The sequence below is a fragment of the Sphaeramia orbicularis genome, chromosome 7 (genome assembly GCF_902148855.1).
Source record: "Sphaeramia orbicularis chromosome 7, fSphaOr1.1, whole genome shotgun sequence".
NCBI classification, from domain to species: domain Eukaryota; kingdom Metazoa; phylum Chordata; class Actinopteri; order Kurtiformes; family Apogonidae; genus Sphaeramia; species Sphaeramia orbicularis.
The window spans coordinates 34,082,827-34,107,574 of record NC_043963.1 but is presented as its reverse complement, the minus strand read 5'-3'; the positions used below and the strand labels follow the sequence as shown (position 1 = coordinate 34,107,574).

General features: G+C 38.7%; 1 protein-coding gene across 3 annotated transcripts in view; it reads right to left on the bottom strand.

The window, feature by feature from the left end:
• nav1a (neuron navigator 1a) overlaps positions 1-24,748 on the bottom strand; it is a 122,212-nt gene that overhangs the window by 50,842 nt on the left and 46,622 nt on the right. For all 3 annotated transcript variants that reach the window (XM_030138626.1, XM_030138625.1, XM_030138627.1), the window contains one exon: positions 24,257-24,592. In XM_030138626.1, coding sequence (XP_029994486.1) covers positions 24,257-24,592 — 336 coding nt within the window. The remainder of the gene's footprint in view (positions 1-24,256; positions 24,593-24,748) is intronic.

The window sequence follows — 24,748 nt, the reverse complement described above, 5'->3', positions numbered from 1 at the left end:
TTCACTCATTGTTTTTAGCTTTAAAAAAGTTAGCCTATAATGCTGTTGGTAAGAAACCTTTCATATTATCTGGTTGGTCATCTGTTGGAGCCAGTAAAAAAGATTTAAACATAGTCCGTTTTTATGACTTTGGACTGAGTCTTTTTATAAACATGCATTACCTCCGGTGCAGACAAAAGGTTTTCAAACCTGACTGTGTTTTTGCAAATTTGCCTAAACTTGTGTGTTTGTGTGCAGCATGATTCATGTGGGCATGATTACATTTCCAACCGGCCACTGACCCTTACAACTCTTCCACAGTCTGTGTCAGCAAACTGAGTTTCCAAAACAGCTTAATCTAACTGAGGGATTTTGCAATAGAGGCTGACTGATAGTGTTTTTTTAAAGCTGATATAATTATGACAGTTTGGAAAGGGTACCCAATTAATCAGTCAACCCCCACCCCCACCCCCGCCCGCCCACCCACACACACACACACACACACACACACACACACACACACACACACACACACACACACACAAAAGTTAGATTAATTGAATTGAACATCTACGTCAAAGTAATTAATATCCAAACAAGTAAATGTGGAATATGAAATTAGCTGCAAAAAACTAGGTGAGAGTGAATTCTAATTTTTAAGCTACTATTTTACCTAAAAGTCACAATTTCCAGTAAAAAGGCCTCACATTAGTCTTTAGCCACAAACTGAGCCTCATTCCATGGGCACCAGTTATTTGCAAGACATCCTATCAGTGACATTAATTGACCAAAACCCCAATGCAATGATTGCTGCATATGAAACACTGTCAACCAACAGGTGCGACCTGACAAACCCAATCACTGTGAATGTTTCACTACTGACAGATGGATACGGTCATGATATATTAATCTAAAAGATTACAGATTTCAGCTTTAATTACTTCGCTGCGTCGCTGTCGAAGCAGCTCCTCACAAGAAGCTATTAAATCCTTCATCCAACCAGAGCTGCTGCACTAATACTGACCTGCATTTTCCATGTACAACTAAACGCCAGGGCCTCAGATATGACATGAGCCTGTTCTGCATCACAGTGGTTCACTTTCCATTTTTATTTAATTATAAAAATAACATTTGGGTGTAACGGGTGAAGTCACACACTTGCAAATCTGCTTTTTGGATGAGATTGTGTTGCTAACCAGGGGTGGATGTAGATAGGGGTAGGTCATGCTGAGCAGGCTATTTGTATAGTGCTCAGATGACAACAAACACACACACACCAACACACACAAACACAAGCTTGAGTTAATGTTGGACCACTTTCACTATGACTAATAGACTTGATCAAATCTTTGTGATGGGTGAAACCAATTACCTAATGATGCATGTTTAATGTTGGATTACTCACACCCTTCCTGACATACACGACACATACAAAGACCGATACAACCTCAAGCTTCGATTGCAAGTTTGGACTGGTTGCTTAAAGTATGTATGTATGTGTGTGTTTGTCAGATTCTGTGTATTTAACTGTTTAAGCACATGTCCAACTCAAACACACTGTCTCTGGGTGTCAAAACTGAAAACACTGATGGAATGTAACTAAGTACATTAACTCAAGTAATGGAGTAAAGTTTAAATGTGGCATACTTGTATTTGCGTTAACTCTTAAAGACATTAACTGTCACCACCAACCAAAAGCATCTACTGAGGTGAAATGTTTGATAACATTTGAAATTAACCTTTCATGGTCATCTGATATGATCAGTCTGGTTGTTCAGTGGCTCTGGAGTGAACATGGAAACATCGTCATCTTCCATATCATTGATTCACCAACTAAACTAATGACAAATTATGTTCTGTTGACACAAAAATGCTGTTAGACGGATCTGTTTGTGATAGTCTGCAGTAATCTCACACTTTGAAAGGGAACATTGTTGTTAATGAGTGGTTTAGTACCATTTTGAGCTCACTGTGTTTACTTTTACTTTAGTATTTAACCCATAAAGACCCGGTGCTACTTTTATGGCAGAATTTTTTCTCTCTATTTCACCTTTCTTAAGTGATTTTTCACCATTTATTATATTATCCTCTGTATTTTGCATTTTCAGCGTAAATCATGTATTTTTCCCTGTATTTAATTCACGGACCATGTAGATATTCATTAAAGCTCAGAGAAAATTCAAAGGTTATGAGATCAAAAGAAAGAAAAATTAGGAAAAAGTGACTTTTTCAACAAATTATACCATTAATTGAACATAAAAACAAGTGTGTCCATCCACTGTCGTTGATTAAATTCCATGGGTTTTACTGGTAAATTAACCCTTTCATGCATAAATTATGAAAAAAGGTATCTAGATTTTTTTTTAGATTGATTTTATTACTCAAAATTAGGCTACAGTTGAAATGCATTTTGAATTTTCTTTGAAAAATATGGTTTTATTCAGAAGATATTTAGCTTCCTGAGACCCAGGAAAATACAGGTTTTGGCTTTTTTTTTCTTTAAATAATTGCCCATTTTGGAAACATCATGATGCAAAATTTTAGATGCATTTTTTAAAAAAATGATTTTTATAGAATGTCCTTTGCGGTAGACATTTTTTTTTTTTTTTTAATAAAGCTGTGAAACTCTTGTCCACAAACATGGGGCAGAAAACCCATAGCTGGGTCTTACGAGGTTAACTTTATGAGATCACAGAGCAGTCCAAATTCTAAAACTAAGATGACACTTTTTTCATTGTATTGCATGGAGTCTATAGAGATTTGCCCCCATGTGGTTTGGAGAATATTGCCTTTATAACCCTTTGAAAAGTGAGCTTAAACTACGTGTCCACAAATATGGACATCATGCATTAAAGGGTTAATGTTGTAGAAGATGATGGTGTTTCCACGTTCACTACGAAACCTCTGAACGTCCAAATGGGTCATATCTGATGACCATGAAAAGATGACAAACTGTATTTTACACCAGTTATTTACATGGATTGATAGGATTAGTGGATCAACAGGTATTAAACAGTTTAGTTCAGTAGATGGTTTTGCTGTTTGGCTCTTTATGGGTTAAGCACTAGTAAAAGACCTGAATACTTCTTCCATCTTTGACTGAAAGTGCGTGTGTGTGTGCGCTTGTGTGTCATTGGGCTGAATGCATGAGTGTGTTTGTGTGTCAAAAGCCCTGATATCAGGCCACTCTGGCCTAATGGGTTCACATAAAGGTTTCGATGGATGCAAAGGGTCAGTCAACCAAAAGAGCAAGAGCAAGCCCCCAGTACACCCTCCTACACACAATGAATCAATAATCTAAGGGCATCTCTGTTGTTGTGGCATTTACAAAGATGTCAACGAAAAAAAGAAGTCTTAAAACATCAATATTGCTCTTGCAATGGATTGATTTTGCTCTCTTTCTTTCAGAACCAAGATTTCTCCCTCAAATCTCTCTCATATGTAATATCCCACAGCCTGAATTTGCCTGCATCAGCCCACATGAGACATATAGTTATTTAATTCTCACATGGCGTGGGCATAAAGATGGTGTATGGAGGAGGCTTGCTGCTTCTCATCCAATCACAGCAGATATACCGGTAGAAGGCGTCGTTCGGAATGTAGGTCATCCGTTCAGTCGAATGCGGTCCGGTGTTGGTCCCGCAGCGGATCAATGCAGAACACACCCACCCACCTACCCAACCTACCCACCCACTCTCACTCACATACATACCTGCCTCTGCTGGTCCACTAAGCAGCAGCAACCAGTTGTCAGCGCATTCAGTCTCCAACAATGGCCATGCCAACCGAGCGTAAAGCGCACAGACGCTCCAGGCACGCACGCACTTGAAGCACGTACACATCCACACATGCGGCATTCACATTCACTGACTGTCACCCCGTGATTTGCAAGAATAAGCCATATAAACCTCTAATGCAGACATCAAGATGCTGCCTGGAATAATCCACAGTGCTGATTCAACGTATGGATTTTTGCGCATTGAAGTCTGCGCCTATAGACTCCATATACGCCCACCAGAAACAAGCACATTTCTCAGAGGCGTCTAGACAGAGATACAATATATCCTATAGTGGCCAGATCTGAGCGCATAGCAGCTACTTACTAGAAGGAAACCTGCCTACCATGCAGCTGTTGGAGTTTTATCAATGAGACATGCTGCTGCTGCTGCTGCTGCTTTTTACGCACCGGCCCCGGCGCAGCGTCTTACAACCATTCACCGGCACGTTTTACACAATCAAAAGCGGTGTCATCAATGTGTTAATTGGCTCAACATCCGGAATTCTCAGTCACATGCAAGGTTCTGGTGTCATCTATTACCTTGACAGAAAGTGCATTGTCCTCCCTGTGCGCTGCGGAGCCGGCAGCTGCAGCATTTTCCCGTTCAGCACGCGTCCGCTCATTCTACAACCGTCCAGCCTTCACACAGCTTTGTTTCCCTTTGGCATATCCGAGCCACTAGGACTCTGAAGCAGACCCACGCAGACAAACACAGTGAGTGAAAAGACACCGGTGCTGATAACGGGGGAACCGCCTGTGAAAGTCAGCAGCCTTCACTGACTGACCCACTCCCGCAGTGCCTCCACTCTGACACACACACACTCTCTCTCTCTCTCTCTCTCTTCCTCTCTCACACACACGCACGCATGCATGCAGGGTGGGAGGAGGGAGTGTGAGGGAGGGAGGGAGGCGATGAACGAGTGGAGGAGGCTAGGATAAAAAGGCAACACCCCAAATTCCTCCTCCTCCAGCCCCCGTTTCACTGATCGCGACCAGCTGTGGCTCTTCCAAAAAGCGAATAAAGGCTTTAAAGCGCGCACAGCCGCAAGATAAGACACAACCACACACACACACACACACACACACACATCAAATTCTGCATGCGACATGTCAAGGATATTTTCACAACACACAGCCCCCTGTCTCCACTTGGTAAAACCTCTGATTAGATGCTGCTGCTGAGCATTAATACAAAATCAGCAAAAATACACTGTATGCAATGTCACAGTGTTTTACTCTAAAGCAGGGGTGTCAAACTCATTTTGGTTACAGGGGCCACATTTAGCCCAATTTGATCTGAAGTGAGCCAGAACAGTAAAATAATGAGTTAATAACCTACAAATAATGACAAATCTAAGTTTTTCTTTTTGTTTTAGTACAAAAAACCCCCAATTAAATTATGAAAATATTTACATTTTACAAAAAAGATGTGAATAACCTGGAAAAACAGAAATTTCATTTGAAAAATTAGTGCAATAATAATAATAATAATAATAATAAGGGATTAGATTTCTATAGCGCTTTTTTGGTCACTCAAAGCACTTTATATTATTGACCCATTATTTACTGAACTGTGCTTGCGCTAAGAAAATGAAAGATACAGCTACTGTGGCAACATTAGTAGAAATGAGTGTAGCCACAAAAAGCCACAGCCAGTCTGGGTCCCTGCAGTGGGGCATAGTGGACAAATACCACGAAGAAGAGTAAAGCTTTTTGAGAAGAAGAAAGTCAGTAAAAACAAACATGGACACAACACTAATATGATACTAATATTGCAGCGTTTTCGCCAGTAAGGTTTAAAAGCCAAGCTTCAGCAGGTAGAGAAAAGAGAAATGAGCGATAAGTTTCGTTTTCACTTCCGCTGGCGGCGGTCCGCACCGCTCCGTACCCCCAGTGGTATTCTCCATCTGTGTATGCATCCGCCAGCACCTGGAAAATGGATGGAATGTACGCAGAGGACAGACAGAATGCTGCATCCATATCTGTCTGTGTCTTTAACGTTACTTGCAGTCAGTGTTACTTTTATCACCATCATTTATTTTGGAAAATCTCCACACTGCTGACATTACTCCTCCACAGTGTACCTGCTGCACTTAACTGTGAATGTCACACTGCCGTAAGTGGTAAAATACCTTCGCCACTGTGGATACATGGGTTGAAAACAACTTCGCCAACCAGGAAAATGCATCGCCAATGGCGATAGGCTAACGCAAGTTTAGTACATTCACTCTCACATTCTCCCTCTGGTGCTGGTAAACCACATTTGTACCCACAGTTGCCCTGGGGCAGACTGACGGAAGCGTGGCTGCCAATCCGCACCAACAGCCCCTCCGACCACCACCAAACATTCATAACCATTCATACACCAGTGTGAGTGGCACTGGAAGCAAGGAGGGTGAAGGGTCTTGCCCAAGGACACAACGGACTGACTAGGACAGAGCTGGATTCGAACCACCAACCTTTTGGTTATTGGATGACCCACTCTACCATCTGAGCCATGGCCGCCAATATTTAACAATATTATGCCTTGACTTATTATTTATACATGTACATTACACACAGTGTTACATAAACATTTGGTAACAGGCAGAATATTGTTAAAATTTTGGAGTTCGGAACTAAAATTTGAACAATTTCTACAATATTCCATCTGTTATTATTATAAACACAACTACAGATAACAGTGGATCCATAAATGCACAAAACATTTAGTAACAGGCAGAATATTGGTAAAATTGCACATTTCGGGTTGTTCATCTTTGTTTTTATGTATGTATTTATTTGCATTTTATTGTGAAAGAATAGCTTTGTAAATGTAAATATTTTCACAGTGTAATCTTATTTTTTTTACTTAAATTTTTACCACATAATTTTTCACTAAGAAAATTTGTAGTTGTCATTATTTATGGGTAATTGTGTTGTTATTTTTACTGCAGATTACATTGGTCTGTATGTGGAACCTGAACCAAAATGATTTTTGACAACCTTCACTGTTCAGGTTAATTTTTGCACTTTCATCCCACGGGCCGGAATGGAACCTTTGGCGGGCCAGATTTGGCCCCCGGGCCGCATGTTTGACACCTGTGCTCTAAAGTGTGTATCTGCAGTTATCTCCCTTTGGTCTAACTGTAAAATAGCCTATTTTCTTACTGGTTTATGAGCATCAGCCTTACTAACAGTAAATAAATCATCATATTAACAACCCATCATCAAATCATTTTTCATAGTGCTGTAAAAATGCCTTTGGTGGGGTTTATTCTCTTAAGGGATTTGGGGAATTAGGAGCTAATAATTACTCTTAGTAGCACTAGTCGATATGAAAAAATGCCTCCAGAATAAAAGTAGTCAAACTTCACCGTGTTTTAGTCATTAATAAAGAAAAATTAAGTCAAAAATGCTGGTTCCTTGTAGTTTCTAAGATACAGTCCTGGGTAAAAATGTGAAATTGGGAGAATTAATGAGAGAATGGATTTTACTTAAAAGGAATGTTTGTTTCAGAGCTACCAGATCAAAACACTGTGCACATTAAAATATATTCACTTTGCAGGTTCTTTCTAGAATAAGATTTATAAATTTATTGTATAAATGTACATAAACTGATATATATGTGTAATAACACTATCAGATACATTGAAAGCATCTTGCAAACGAGCACTTTTGTCATTTCTTTTCCAGTTCATCTTATTAAAGTATAAGATTTAGCACATTTAATGTCTGAAGCAGATACTTTCTATAAAACCATAAACCATTAAGTAGTGTATTTAAATGAGGAGAGCAGAACCCAGACCATTTCCACTTCATAAACTAGAGGCTGACGTGGATTTTAGAAATCTTCTGTTATAACTGATAAACATCTCAGTCAAACTAATGACTGCTGGCACGAATGACAGCATCAATCAATAAATCGATATGGAATTACAGTAATCAATAAAAACCTACACAAAATTTGGATTATCGCTTGGCATTACTCGTTTTTTCAGTTGAGAACCCTGATATAAGCCACCAACAGCGACTGGAGATGAGTTAAACAGATACTAACAGTTTGTAAAGCATCCTATCAACACAGATAAATCAGCCAAACCAATGAAATGGTCTATTAGAAACACTGACACTCGCATACTTGATCTAAAGCGACAAAATTATTTTATATCGGCTGGTATAGGTGATCATCATTTCTACTTCTACTTTATGCAAAACAAAGCAACAAGTGCCATCAGCCAGCGGAAGAAGACAGTTGCGTTACAAGTCCAATAACTTCTCATGAAATGGAGTTATCTAGTACAAACCAGAAACAGTTGTATTGTGCAGATCTGTTACACACAGAGTTAACACAATGTGGAGAACGGGTCCAACTGGGACATCTAGTAAGGCAAGTTTCTAAAGGCTACTAAAGCAACATTTTAACAATAACCACACTATTTATTAACTTCCCTGCAATGGAATAAAGCATAGAGTCATGTCTTTTTTTTACCTGCCTTGTACACAGGAAAAATTACAAAGCATTTTTTCCAGAGTCAAAAGTATTTTCCACAAAAAGAGTAAATTTGGCTCTGTGTTGAGTTTAGAGAGCTCTACCCAAAGAGTAACTTTTAGTCTTTTTTGAGACGACCAAATGTTATCTGAGTAGAGTAAAATTTTCTCCAATTTGAGTAAATTTTACTTTCCTGTGACATGCTCTTTTTGAGATTTTTTGTTTTTTGCAGGTGTTCTGTTGCATTCAGTTGCTCTGGGTGTGTTTTCTGATATAGCAGGAACTGTGACATTTTGGTACCGAAGGTACCGTGCATCACTAATGTTTAAATCCCAGCCCTATGTTGTAAATGCCTCCCTGTAACTCACTCACTCATATACAGGCTGGAGCCGATGCTATTTAGTGTCATTCATTACTTATGAGATATATTTCAATTTCAAAGACCAATAGACCATCAACTGACCTCCCAGTAACATAACACAACGGAGGAGTGGGTTTAATGCGGAAGCTGGAGCTGGTGCTGGAGCCAGGTCAAACTCACCAATAGAAACCCTTCTCTCATCCATCAGCGTAGCCCATTAAGTGCAGTTAAATTCGCAAGCAAAATTTTTGAAGTTGCAAGCCAAAGTTTTTAACTCACAAGCAAAGATGACTGATTTATAAGCAAAATGATCTGTTTTTTTTATTGCCACTTGCTGTCTTTTGCTCTCAGATTTCTTTTTTGGTTGCAAATCTATTCTTTTTAACTGCAAATCCATTATTTTTGATTGATGAATAAAGAAACAAATTCCTCTCCATACTATGCTACGATCTGTGTGGACCAAAGATGAGTAGTTGCTACCTCAGTGTAGGATATCGTGGGTCTAAATAATAAAGAACAAAGAAGAGAACACAAAGTACACAGTTGTTTCAAATGGCAATAATCTAAGTCCAAGCATCCTTCAACAATCAGCCACTATCCAGAAGAAATGCTGGCTAATAGCCAAAGCGGCGGTGGCATAAATACGCCTCAATCAGCTTGTAATGAACCAAGGAGGGTAAATGACTCCAGTGTTTCTATTGTAACAGACTGTGTATTGGCTATTGGAGACTTGCAGTGGAATAGACTGGGTATCATGTATCCACTCCCCCCTGGTCTGCCCCCTGTAACATCCAGTGGTGTTTAGACACTTAAAGCACTAAATGGACCCCAGTGAATAGATCTGTCTGTCTGCTGAGTCTGTTCAATAAATGAAAGAAGGGTGAGAAAGAGACAGAGCGGGAAAGGGGGTAGATGGAGATAATTAACAGTGTCTTTTCAGTTAAGACAGTAGAAAAGAAACGATGTGAGGAGTGGTAGAGAAAGAAAGAGATAGAAATGGAGAGATTAGAAAACACACCCACAGAGAGAGAAAGAAGAGATCATTAAGAGGCTCTTTTTAAGTGCAGCGGGAACAAAGACAGGATTCTTCAGGCCACTGCTCACCCGTACCACGCCGGGCCAGGTGGGTACACAGTTTGTATATGTGTGTCGGTGAACGCGCGCGGCGTTCTGATTGGCATACTGGCACGAGGAACTGCAGGTGCACGGACCCGCAGCCATCGTTGCTGCCTAGCGTTGCTAATAAAGACGAAGAAAAACAGTTTCTATGACCACAAATGCTCACAAACATTCCCATATTCACACACTTGCAGTCCTCCTTAGGTCTCGCTTTAGAGTTTATTCATGTCAACGCTCATCTGAGTTTCTGGAAAGAGTAGACGAAGCAGAAGAAGAGAAGGCCAGCTTTTACCGTGACCACTGACTCATGTCCAGACATGCCCCCCCCCACCCCACCCCCTCCCGTCTCCCTCTCTGTTTATTTGCCACCCCTCCCTCCTCCTCCTTTCCTCAAAGACTGTCTCTTTTTCACTGCTCCTGTTCTATTAGCATCTAAAGACTGCGGTGTTTGTGTGTTGGTGTGGTAGAGCAGTATAATTAGGTGGTGATGTAACTGTGTAATGACAGTATACAGGCAGGGTCATCCGTATGACCCTGGGAACCTGTCACTCCTCTGCTGATGAAAGAGACAAGCGACCTGGGAAAGTTCATCTCTCTTATCTGACCAGGAACACATACAGATCCAACACTCCACACACTGGATATAAACAAACATAAAACACACCCTTGCACATATTTATCAGATCTGAATACTCCTCTGCATTATCACACACAGAGGTTTATCCTTCCTTTACCCTATTAATTGTCTACTCTCTTATTTCACTGTGGGTGTGGAATTCTGCCTTACACTTAGACACCTTTGTACAACAACTCCTGCTAATCTTAAACTATTCCTGTCTGCACTCAAACATTCACACAGTTTGGGATATTGAACTTAACATTTCATTCATTCTATGATGCATTAGAGCAGGGGTGTCAAACATGCAGCACGGGGGCCAAATGCGGCCCGCCAAAGGGTCCAGTTCGGCCCCCCGGGTGTTTTTGCCAAGTGCAAAAATTCCACAGTCTTGAATTGAATTAAGCAAAAAAAAAAATTAGCTTGAATTAAGGAAAAAAATATTGAATTAAACCCAAAAAAAAAAACCAACCTTCAATTAAGTAAAAAAAAAAAAAAAATCTTCAATTAAGCAAAAAAATATCAAATTTAGCGAACAATCTTGAATTAAGCCAAAAAAATCTTCAATTAAGTAAAAAAAAATCTTGAATTAAGACAAAAAAAACTTCAATTAAGTTAAAAAAAAATCTTGAATTAAGCAAAAAAAAAAAATCTTGAATTAAGCCAAAAAAAATCTCAAATTTAGCAAAAAATCTTGAATTAAGCCAAAAAAATCTCTTCAATTAGGTAAAAAAATCTTGAATTAAGCAAAAAAAAAAAAAATCTTGAATTAAGCTAAAAAAAAAATCTAGAATTAACAACTTAAATTTTCTTCTTTGTTTTAGTGCAAAAAATAACATTAAATTATGAAAATATTTACATTTACAAACTATCCTGTAACAATAAAATGCAAATAACCTGAACAAATATGAACAACCTAAAATGTCTAAAGAAAATTAAGCACAATTTTGACAATTTTTCAGCCTGTTCCTCAGTGTTCGGTGTCTTTGTAGATCTGATCCATAATGCACATGTAGAAATGAGAAGTTGAGGAATAATATTGTAAAAATTGCACTAAATTTTCTTATGTTTTTTAATTAAAATTTCAGTTTTTTCAGGTTTTGTTTTTTTTTTTGGATAGTTTATAAAAGTAAGTATTTTCACAATTCAATGGTTTTTTTTTTTTACATTAAAACAAAGACACAAATTTGGAGTTGTCATTATTTATAGGTTATTATGTTATTATTATTCTGGTCCAGCCCACTGGAGATCAAATTTAGCTGAATATGACCCCTGAACTAAAATGAGTTTGACACCCCTGCATTAGAGGAATCATGACATCAGTCAATTGTAAAAAAGAAGGACCAAAATAATAACAAACCCCATTTATTCTGAATCTAATGTGTTTATACACAGTTATGACTGATGTTCTTGTTTCACTGCAAAAATCAAAATCTTACCAAGTATATTTTTCTCATTTCTAGTCAAAATATCTCATCACACTAAAAATAAGACAAAGTTGCCGAAAGAGTAACTTTTCAGTGAGATATAAGAACTTCTTTTTAGGCAATAGATCTTGAAAATCTTATTTCAAGAAATCTTACCAAGATAGTTTTCACTTGTTTCATTGGCAGATTTTTTTGCTTAATTCAAGATTTTTTTTGTTTTTTGCTTAATTCAAGATTTTTGTTGCTTAATTCAAGAAAAAAAAATCTGCCAATGGAACAAGTGAAAATTATCTTAGTAAGATTTCTTGAAATAAGATCTATTGCCTAAAAATAAGTTCTTATATCTCACTGAAAAGTTACTCTTTAGGTGATTATGTCTTATTTTAAGTGTGATGAGATATTTTGACAAGAAATGAGAAAAGTACACTTGGAAAGATTTTGATTTTTGCAGTGTTTACGTTACCATAGGATGTGTTGCTATGTATTAGCTGTTTAACATAAACTGTGTCTTTTAATCCCATCTGGGATGCGTCAAACCTTAGGTATGAAAAAATACCAACTTCCCAACTTCACGAGACTAAAAGGAGTGTAAGAGAGGAGTCATTATGGCAGGTTGTGAACCTGTCTTTATCCTGTATCTATGTGAATTATCTGTCAGCAGACAAACACATATTTCTGGTATGTTGGCAAACAGCCACCTCCCCCCAGGAGCAGTCAAACTGTTGTTTTTATACCACCCTGCATGCTCAGTCTGGTTCCTCACAAGAACAGGACAGGGTTTTAACAAACAGAAATTGCAAAAGCATGACCTCACACCAGCGCACTCAGGGTTGAACATCAAAGTGAATGACAAAGTCTGGAAAGGTGCTCTTCTGGTAAATTGGGGGACCCTCTATGGGTGGACCACCAAAAGCATCTAATTAGACTCTTTCTCAAAGAGGCTGCCAATCTCAAGGGTGCAGTCTGGTGAGGACAATACTAAATGGAAATGCTTAAAAACTTGACTTGAAAGATACTTTTTTTCAAGAGATGCACAAGAAAAGACCAGGAAAAGCAGAGCAACATCATACAAAACATCAAACATACATCAACAGGTCTGAGCAGCCAATTCAAGAGTGTGTCCTCTGAGGAAATAATGAGCATATTTTCAATGTTGGGAGCATTGGAGCATACAGGGGAGGATAAGATTAAGAAATGGCGTAATGAGGAGAACAGGAAGGGTGAATGACGGCTGGGGGGCAAAGAGAAAAGTGTGTGACTAACATCGAAACAACTCAAGAGAATAACACGGTGGGAGTCAATGGGAGGGAAGGAAGGTTAATTCTTATGCGCATTACAAACCCCCGTCACACCCCACTGTTAAAGTTCTAAGGCTCAGCCCCAGTGTGCATATTGCAGATGTGTGTGTGTGTGTGTTTGTAAGTGTGTGTGTGTGTGTGTGTGTGTGTTTGTAAGTGTGTGTGTGTGTGTGTGTGTTTGTAAGTGTGTGTAGTATAGGTTTGAGACAGCTTCCACCGAGAGCTCCCAAAAAGCTTGTCCTAAACCATGCAATTTCATTTACCCCCTATAGAGGGACTAAGCATGTACTTTAAAGGCGGTATAGATGTAGTGGGAGGGAATGAATGAGTGAGAGCATGGGTACTCAATGTGTGTGTGTGTGTGTGTGTGTGTGTAGACTTATCTTCTACTGTGGGAACCAGTCTTCTGCAGAATTAGCTGATCATTTCCTCTAACAACTTTTAATGACATAAAGCGGATCAAATCTCCTCACTTGCTGTTGAAGGTACTCAATGAGGTTTTTAGATCCACTAATGAGATTTTCCCTCCACGCCTATACAATATATATATATATATATATATATATATATATATATATATATATATATATATATATATATATATATATATATATATATGTGGGATTTTATCTGCTCACAGCATTAAAAAACACACAATGTTTGACCAAGAGCATAAATTCTTGATCTTATATATAAATAGTGATTTAACCAAAAACTTAGTAACTTGGAAGTAAACCATGGAATTTGATGTACTTTTGTTTGTTCAAACAACATTTTTAACCCATAGATTAGCATTTTTATGGAAAGGTCTGTGTATTATTCAATAGTGTGCAGTGCTGGAAAAAAAAGACACTGTACTAGTTTTACTGTTTATAGGTATGTGTTTACGGCATCAACATTTTTTTTATCAAAGAAACTAAAGATTTCACCCAAATTACAAATTAAAGACTGTCATTGAGTCCATTAATGTGCAGAAAATGAAAAAAGTCAAAATAACAAAAATGCTTCTAAACAAAATACTAATGTTTTCACTTAGAAAGAGTTCACAAATCAATAATTGTTAGAATAACACTGATTTTCAGCTGAAGCTTTCATGCCTCTTAACTTGCCCTCCTCAAGTCTTTCACATTGTTATTGGGGGCTTTAGTCCACTCTTGGCGCAAAAAAACCAAGCAGCTCGGGCTTTGTTTGATGGTTTGTGACCATCCATCTTGCTGTTGATCACATTCCAGAGGTTTTCAATAGCGTTCAGGTCTGGACATTTGGACAGGTGTCTTATTTTTTTCCCCCCCTGAGTTGTACATTTCTTTGGAAACTAATAAAACACATACATATACAGTCTTACAGTACTTACGAACATTATCTATCATAAATATTCTTTTTCTTATTGGTCTTTGTTCATCTCTTTATCAACCTGTTAAACTGAAACTTTCTCTGATGTCTGCAGAAGAAAGGGATTGTTGACAGAATGATGTCAGTCTATATGGTTTTTATCTAAGCTTGTTGGTCCAGTACCATGTTCATTATCAGTTGTTGTTCTCGGGTCATCTCCCCCTTTTCATCTGCTCTACAGGGTCAGGTGTGCTTACATTATAAGAAAATAAAATAAAGTGAGTTCACTAAACATCTCCAGGAAGTGCAGCACTTCTCTTCCCTCAAAAGAAATGAAGTAAAAAAGGGCCACTGGGCCAGAGTCGTGACATTTTGACCTCTGTAAGTTAAGAAGCTGAGTCCGCTCATATGGACTCACACTCATGCACACACTCCGTTTATTTCCATTGCACGCTCATATTGTTGACATGGTAACAGATCCCTCTGAACTATGTGGGGGTCCTGCGTAGACACACACATTATATCCCTCCACCCTGTGCCCCCTTGTCCTTGCAGAGTGCTGGCCAAGTCCCTGAGTTGCCTTATTCTTTCCCAACGCTGCCATAAGAGGAAGCCAGGGATTAGCAGGGATTATGCCATAGCGTCTCCATAGAGATTTACCAGGACTCTGCAGGGGGGAGTCCGGGCAACAGTAACTGTGACACCAGTCTTGGTGTTCAGCAGGATGCTGAATGAGAGACAGGAAGTAGAAGAGTATGGTACAACAAAGATAAAAAGTGGTGAGTGACTGAAGAGAATAGGGGTGGGACATAATACTGAATCATTTATACATCCTACTGTACATATACAGTCATGGAAAAATTGTTAGACCATCAAAAGTCAGTAAAAATAATGGTTATGCAATCAAGTACTAACTCTTGTGTGTATCATGTGACTAAAACAGACAGAAAAGAAAACATGGAATGCCTAAAAGCACTGTTTTTGTCAGTACAATGCCATAGCTATTGATGCAAGAACTGAAGTGATTTTGGTTATTATCAAGAAAACATGGAAAATGGCTAGGTATCAGCTCTGAAATTAAACTCTTATGAGCTATTTTTGTTGTTATCATTATATTTGTCCAAACAAATGTACTTGAAGTTGTACAAGGCATTAAAATGAACAAGAAATTGAAGAAAACAAGAGTGGCCTAATAATGTTTTCCCGCGACTATATAGTATCATACTGATGCTAAATACTGATATTTTAATTGAAACAATAGCTTTCTAAAGAGATTCCCCAGCCATGCTCACTACTTTAAGATAAAATCTATGGACCTTTTTGTCATTTCATGTATTTGCACCTGTGAAACTGACACCACAATATATTCAACTACTTCATAATTTCTGCTTTTTGCATGTTAATCAATATTTTTTCTCTTTCAGTTACACAGACTTTATAATGTATTGTTTGCATTGCTGCAATATTATTTTATGGCGAATTACACTTATTCCTACCCTAGAAAAATAGGTAACTACTGCAAACATTTAAGAAAATCAAGGCAACAACACAAGGAGCAGAGATTCAATTGTGGATGTGGTCATTTTCTGATATAGTGATTACACAGAATATGTTATTCATCATGTAGTTGTAGAGTTTGGGAACGTTTCACTACTTCCAAAGCAAAATGTGGGAAAATCTGTCGAAAGGATGCAAGTGTAGTTCCCAAGATTTCTGATCCAGAACATGTGTTTGTTGCTCAACATCAGTATGTTTCCCAATAATAAAATGGCACATAGTCAAACTAAACATATCCACAGAGGCCGACAGGAGTCAAGCATTCCTGCAACAACAGACAGCTTGGACATTATTGCCAGTGTGTAAGTGTACACACATGTGAGTGTAAGGACAGACATAAGGACACATAAGGACAAATAACAAAAGGAGACAAAGCAAATATTTTTAACAGCGAAAGTCACGGGAAGAGGGATTCTGCGACTTACTCATTAACAGGTTGTACCTTGTTTGTTTAGTATAATGACAATGCAAAGGGAAAGTTTAGGACGGAACCATGTGGCTGAAACAGCCGCATCAAACAAAGGAATAAAACAGCTTCATAAGGACATTGTTCTCACTGAAAGGGGAGGTGTCAGGGGGTTTCTAGGACTGCAAATCCCTCCACAAGCCCCATATGTTACTCTCTGTTAAATCTTTTAATGTGTTTGTGTAATTGTGTGTGTATTCCTGCATATGTGTGTATGGCCATGTGAGTAGGTGGGTGTGTGTCTGTGCCACTTTAGCAGACAAACAGATTAATGTCATTATTGTTTGTCAGCACCATCCTGCTGTTACAGCTGGAGTCTGTTACATCATCCCTGGAAATAATAGCATATCCAGGCATAGAAGCAGAGCTGTATGCAATATATGATAAATAGAAAATAAAAAGATTAATTCAGCTACAAATGAGGAGAACAATGCAGGTTTTCATGCTTTAATTGTTCACACAAATTGAAAATGAAAAGCTCCTAAAAGTATGTAAAGACCATAATACACTGTTCCAGTAATCTGTATGAGTAGATGCACACACATATTTGCGAATGGCTTTGATTAATCAAGAAATTCTGATGGTTTATATTCTCCCTGGGTGGTGTTCTCTAATATTTTGCCCACATGAGCTGGAAAACAAAGAAAACTGTGAACGCGTCCACACAGTCAACTTCCCTCTATAATGACAGAAAAAGTAATTGATTACACACTACACTGAACAGACAGAGCCAAGGAAGCACAGCACAGAGGCAGAGAGGCCCAGAGAAGAGCAGGTAGGGGATGACAAAAGCAACACACGGCCCATCAACCTCATGAGCTTCAGTCTGCAGCTCATCAAGTTTTCATGAGAATCCATCGCACTGTCTGGGACTCACAACGATATGCACAGAAAGAAGAAAACAACACTGATTCTTGAACTTGAACTTTGCATTGACTATACTTATCCATGAAGGGTCGTCTTTTGTGACATACCGTATCTTACACGACAAGGGTTTAATTCATTGATGTAATTAATTACAGCCAATTGTGCGTAATCATAGACACTTACGTACAGGTGACCTTAAATCTGATTATTTTCAGTTTTATTTACTCTGCTGTAGTGGTCTGTCAATAATCATTAAGCAGTGAATCACACAAGACATTTAAAGACCACATCATGGGCTTTGGGAAACATGTTTCTTGCCATTTTATATGCACCAAATACTTAAATGTGCAGGAGAAAAAAACTCAACGGGGGGATACACGTATATAACTTCCATTTGCAGCTCTCTATCAGTCCAAATCTAAAAAGTAAATATAACTACAGGTGACTTGGCCAAATATGTATAGACTAAAAAGACAAGATTCCAACACATCACCAGTAAACACATCACAACCCTGCAGAATCAGAAGACTTTATTAATCCCAGAGGGAAATTATTGGGTGTTACAGTTACTCCATTCAAGTATAATAAAAAGTAGCAGGAAAGAAATTATCGATAGAACAAAAATTAAAAAAATATTTTGTTTGAATGGCGTCCTGTTCTATAACAATCTGGTGACCCCCATGATGGTGTTTAATATGCCATCCATAGACTTTCAATGATCAGACCGAACATTATGTGCAAGGGAGGTTTACAATATGTCATGTAGCCGAACCATGGACTAAATACAAATACATTTTTATACGTAAAGATAAAAACAACCACAGTCAAAAAACATCACTACTCTCTCACTTTATGGCAAAGAAATCCATTCAACAAAACCAAAAGAATACCTGTTGTAAAAAATTAATAGAGTGCTCTATAATGTTATTGATATGATCTTATTGACACACAGTGATTTACATAATCGAAGCGTAAGCTATTTAGCCACAGGTTTGAAGAATGGGCAAGACTGGAATCATTCGCCTGTAGTCTAAATAACTTTGACGTGATGGTGTTCCGTGCCATTATAGAAAAGTGAAGCCACTTTTCCAAGCTTGTGTCAACACACAGAGCAGAGCAGCAGAGTCAAATCCAGGTCATATCTGATGGAAGGTGATCACTGATTAGTAATAACAGCTGTCAATCACATATTAAACCTGTCTAGTTCCCTTCATAACACAGATAAACAGTAGATGTTGAAGTCTCATGTCCTCTCAGACCGCTTGAATTACAATATGGCGAAAGGTAACTATTGAATTTGTGCCCAATGTTGCTAAAAAAAAACATCAAGTGCTGCAGCTTTGGTTGATTAATCAAGAAAATAAGTAACAGATGAATCAAGACTGAAAAGACTCATTAATTGCATCCTTATTTGCTTTTCATGCTACATGTAAATGTGGTTTAAGGTAGGAAAAAAACAGTGTTAAAGGTAGGTTATTTGTACAGCTCATGCAGCTCTGGACACAAATTCCAAACACAGGTATAAATCAGGTGCCAGAGTTAAAGTCCGTTTTAGACTTTACTGTGTCAATGTAATAACAGCTTTCTAATATGTAGATTTGCACTTTTACTTTGTAATGGTCTATGATTAAGGATTTAAGGGCAACAGCATTTTTAAACCCCATCATTGTTGGAGCTTTTGCTGCTGCCATATCATTACTTTTCCACTCAGCACTACTTTACTCATTAGCAAGTGACAAATGCAGTCAGCATGTTATGTATTTCATGCCTGGAAAAGCTTCATCACGTGGATACTGAGGTCAAATGCAGTTTTTTTCTGATTTTTTTTATCCAATGTATTTTATAGGGGTCTATTCTGATCACATGTTGCTGTGAGTGCGGGGCTGTTTTTTTGGGAGGGGGTCTGCCTGTAACCGGACCACACTATGACTCATACTATGAGTTCTGGCTCTTAGCAAGAGGGAAGCCCAGGGTGTGTCCACTGAAGTTCACATCAGGAGGTATGTGTGAGAGACAGAAACAGAAAGAGAAAAGAGCGAGAGACCGAGTGAATGAGTGGATCCGTCACCTGTAGCTTAAACCAGATCCAGATGTAGGAAGAGGAATTCATTAATCAGATGTGTCAGGCTGGATTATGTTCTATGTGTGTTTTCATACCTGTGTGTGTGTGTTTATGTGTGTGTTTATGTGTGAGATTTTAGGATTTGGCCAGTAGATGGGGTCAGAGTACAGCAACGTCCAGCCTGAAATATAACTGTCTGTGCCAAAACACATACACACTTACACACACACACGCCACATACACATGAGTGTGGTCTTCAGTAATGCCCTCTACCGCCCTGTCCCAATGGAGATAAGGTTTGGAGTAATGTCAAGGTCTATTGAGTTACACCTAATTAGAAACTCTTTACCATTGAAAAGGTCTGATAACCATCAGATAAGGGTCAGATAATGACCTCCAGCCCCTTAGAGGCCATGACACTCATGACATCAAACCATTTTCCAAGCTTCATTTAAGCTCAAAACACATTACTTCTCTATTTAAATGTTCCCCTTCCTCGTTTCACTTCCCAGTTCTTGTCTGAATTTATTTATAAGCGTAACTAGCTCACTTCTGCTTTTCTAGAAAGCCGACTCCACTAAATCAAAACACTTACGCGCAGCAGACTCTGAAAAGCTTCAGGGGGCTGAGCGTGTCTGTGTGTTTGTCCTGCTCCAAACAAATGTTTTCATAATTCAGTCGGTTAGTGCAGTGAACCGGCTTGTCTAGCAGCATCACCATGGAAACGTTGGGTTTACTAATGAGAGGTCGCTGAGGATGGGAGCTCTCCCATCCAGAAACAAAAGCGTCTGCGCCCAGCAGGGCAGAAAACAAGCCACACACTCATCCAATCATCGACACGTGCGCCCAAGAGTCCATTATCACCACCACAACAAAGCCATGGAAATCAATACTGACTATCAAGAACACATTATATGAGCTACATAAACCTAACAGTTGTGTTTCAGTAGACTCCATACATTCACAAACACAAAGAGAAGAAAGCAGTCCAAAATCACAGTATGCAGTTTTGGACTCATATAAATATACATGTAAATATGTTTAATGATAGGATTAAGTGGTTCAGAAAATAAGGCAATCACACAAATAAATCTTAATCAGATTACATTCAGTGAATTATAATCACATTATCTCATTTCATTTTGATGAAACAGCCATAAGTAATCATATGATGTTATTGATAATTGAAATAGGCTGTTACACTGAATGAAATTATAGATTTACCAGAGTTTGAATGGTCTTGGTAATATCTGATATAATGTTAGTGAACAGGTCAACAAAATATCATAGATAGACTTTGTTACTTTGAGACATTTTAATGTGGAAGTGGTACATATTATAGCCTAAAGTATACACACATATGGGAATGACCTCCTTATGGTCCCCTTCCTGCTATTTCCCACTGAGAATGACGTGTGTGTGAGTGAGAGTGTGGGGGATATTGGGAGGGGTCTACTTCCAGATGTCATCACATAAGCAGAGGCCCGAGTTAGAAAGCACAGGAAATGGAGAACTGGCGTAAAGGTCCTGACTCAGTGTATATGATATGTGTGTCCGGCAGGTCACGGCACAGTCACGGTAAACTTATATTTGCAAAGAGGTTAAAAAAAAAAAAGAGTCATGCCTCGTATAAATTAACTGAGTCATAGCAAGACCCTCGATGAGTCAAATTGACTCATCTATATATTTTTATACCTGTACTAGTAGTGTGAGACGGTGTGTTCTCATTATAGGAAAAAGTGACAAAGGCTTCACAACCTAAACAGAAAAAATGTGTGTTTGTGATACATAATATATATGGGGAAATCCAATGCATTATATATGCTGGGATGGGATATGGGAGCGTAAAGTGACCTCTGTATGACCGGGGTAGTGTCTGTATGCATAATGGATGAGAATGTGGAATAAATTATGAGATAAGGCAGACTAATCCAGAATGGGTGTAAAATAAAATGACAAGGTGAAGAAAGCAGAAAGGAAAGGGAGAATGGCAGCACTAGTCTGCCCTCTAGTGGTAAAAAAATGTAATCGAAGGGTCAAATAACATCAACGGAGTTCCTCTGCAATGGACTGACACATTAGTTTAACCCTTTAAAGCAGACGTTTCCAAACTTTTTTGGCTGTTCACCCTCAACGTATAACCAGATAAGTTCAGTTATCCAAATATCTGACAAATTTGACAGTTATGGCCAACAAATTAATTATTTTACAACACTAATAATTACATAAAAATGTCTATTGCTACAAAGGTTTTCCTCGAAATAAGTTATTGTTATTAGCCTACTATTTTAGCTGCTTATTCATACATTCAGATAAGTACAGAAATATTTATTTTAGTTTACACAATATTTTATCATAGTTTAGCCAATTTATCCCTAGCTCTCTATATTAAACACATATTTTAAGTATTTATTACCTATTTCCACTTAATGTGCTTAGCTGGCTAGTCTTAATGTTTTTATGTACTGTGACATATGGTGGTAACAAGGTTTTAACTGACTCACACTGATGGTCAGCTCAACATGACTGCAAAATGGACAGTCTATCCTTGATATGTAAAGAAATTTTGTGTTTTTTGCATAGACAGAATTTAGTCTGATATGTGAGAATTTTTGAGGTTACTTGGAGAATCTGACATATAAATTTAGGACAGGTGAAGGATGGGGTAAGTGAGTGGCAGATTATAAATTAAATTTCATCCCGCTCCTTTTCAAATGTTTGACTTTCTTTTTATATATTCTTTTGTTGTTCGGTTTTAATGCAATACTCGAAATAAATACATAAACAAATATATATGACTAATTTAATAAGATTATTGTATTTCAGCATGACACCGGTTTCAGATCCTATTTGCTTGTTTTTCCCTTCTTAAATACATGTGGATATATATTATATACTTAACTAAATGTCCTTTGCAAGTAGCCCCTGGCAAATGTAAAAGGACTCCTGGGATACATGTACCCCTGGTTTGCTTTAGGGAAATATCATTAAGACATAATGAAGCCATATGCATGTTACTGTCTAATTAATTTGTTTACAGTTGCTCTCCAGTTGAAAGACCAGAAAAAAACAGCTTCCTTTTTCCTGGTTTGACTGCAGGCATTTGGGTTGATTTTGTTGTTTGCCTGCCTGTCCCATGTTTGTCTCTCCCTTGTTTGTCTTTCTCAATGTCTCGTCAGCAACTGTTGGCTTTTTCTTAGCCTCGCTGCACAAAACACAATGTAAACCATTAACTTGAGGCCAGGACCAGATACACACCAACACTTCAGGGATACGGACTGTGTTGCAATTGATTTCCTGGTGACTGGGGTGCATTTTTGTGGTTACCATGGAGACAGTCAAGCTGTGGCCAACGCAGGGATTTTTTTGGACTGTTGGTTGGACGAGTTCTGCACATACACAGATAAACAAACTAGCACGACTCTAGCTCACGATGAGATAATGTGTTTTTATTCGCTGTGCTCAGAGTTGGTCGGTGAAACATAAGGCTTTTTGTGCAACTTGTCATACAACATTGTATTGGGACATAGGCTGCAAGTTCTCCAAAACAAACTGAGAACTGGGACTTCAACTAAGGTCATTCTTCATTGGATCTTCTCACATTTCTTTCTTAATTTGCTGGCAATGCTGGTTTCTAATGACAGATCCAAATGGGCAAACAGCACTTTAAAACACCAACAAGCAGCATGCTAAATTATGTGCTCTGTCCTTCTGATTTAAAATGTAGAGCACAAATCACATAAGTATTGACTTTATTCAGGAGAATCAGGAGGTGTGGGAGCTGATAAGTCCCAGACAGAATTTTTGTCTGCGTTTGTGTGATTTCTGCTGTTGTGTCTGTGTGTATTTTCTTTATACCTACATTAAAGACCACCTTGAAAACAAGATCTCAATAGAATGTCTATTAAATGTACAGTACACTTTCTTTTTCTCTCATTATAGAATAACACCAACACTGGCATCAGAATGTGTATTTAGCAATATTAGTATGATTCAGTTTATTGATCTCTTGTTCATTCTGTGGGGGATAAGGAATCAATATCAGAGACAACAACCCTCCTTTTGTATAGTAACACATCTTGACTGCCAGAAACACATGGAGACAGTCAGCTGCTATGTGTGAAATGAACAGAAAAGGGTTTTTGTATAATGCCAGAGACTATATATTACAGGATGAAACAGTTGCTGTATATTATGGGACCGTTTCCAATGTGTCCACCATCTGGGTTACCACCAGTACCCACCCCAGAAAGCATGCCAGAGAACATTTGTGATATTGTGAGTCGAACCAGGTCTTTTTCTTTTCTTGTGTGATTGTAACCTTAATCTTTTGATCAAAGAAACCCACTGGCTTGGTTAAAATAAACTTCACTCTGACCTTGACAGCTCTTACTGATCCAGCACAGGCTTGGCAAGTGCGAGTTACCAGTTTTTCAAAGACATCTGCATTCTCTGACAGGGGGCTCTGCTGAGCCAACGCTGCCAGGGGTCCTCCACATGGAAACCTGCTGGCGAGGCTGATAGGCTTGCAGCTGAATATGACAGGACATGGGGCTTGATGGTGATGACATCATTCCTGGACTCTACCAGAGGGTTGTTTTCCGACTATGGTGGAGCCAACTGCACCAGGGGGGCTACAGCTGCCAGTGTCAAGGCACAAACTGGGAGGGGGCGTGTGATGCATTACCGAGGGGCTGATTAAGGCTTTTTTATGCTGGTAAACCACTAAACGCTGGCCTGACTGTTGCTGTGGGGCTGTAACAGTTGGCAGGTGGCAGGATTCTCCAAACAAGCAATTCTAAGACCATGATCTGTCCTAGTTACTCACAGCTGTGTGCCATACCCATGGAATATTCCTGATGCTGGTGTGGTCAATAAAAAGACCAACTAACAGTTTTTAAAGAAAAAAATAATTTAACTCACCCATTCCCAAGGTCATCAATATCATCATCATCCTCGTCATCCTCATCATCCTCATTCGGACTCTTCCCACCAAGGTCACTGTCGCTGAGGTAATCTCCCTTCAACAAAGCTGGATCTGAGTCATCCAGAGTCTCAATGAGGTGGATTCTGGAGGTGTGGCTTATCCGGAGGGGAATATCTGACTGGGTGTTACCAGTGGACGGAGCATCACCAGCCTGCAGACGAGGGCTGGCTTGGCCCTGGCGCCACGACAATGGAGAGGAGCGATTTGATAGACTGGAAACAGAGAAGGCAGCAGCCTCATCACTGTCGTAGCACATAGTACCCTCCACACAACTACGGAACAAAAGAGAGGAACAGTTTAAGTTTCTAAAGATAGTGCATTCCTCCTCCACCCAGCTGTCGCCCTTCCTGTGCTAATATTCCATCTCTTTTGTTGGACTTCATCGTGTAAAGTCTTAATTATATTTTTTTTAAATCAGAAAGGGAAAG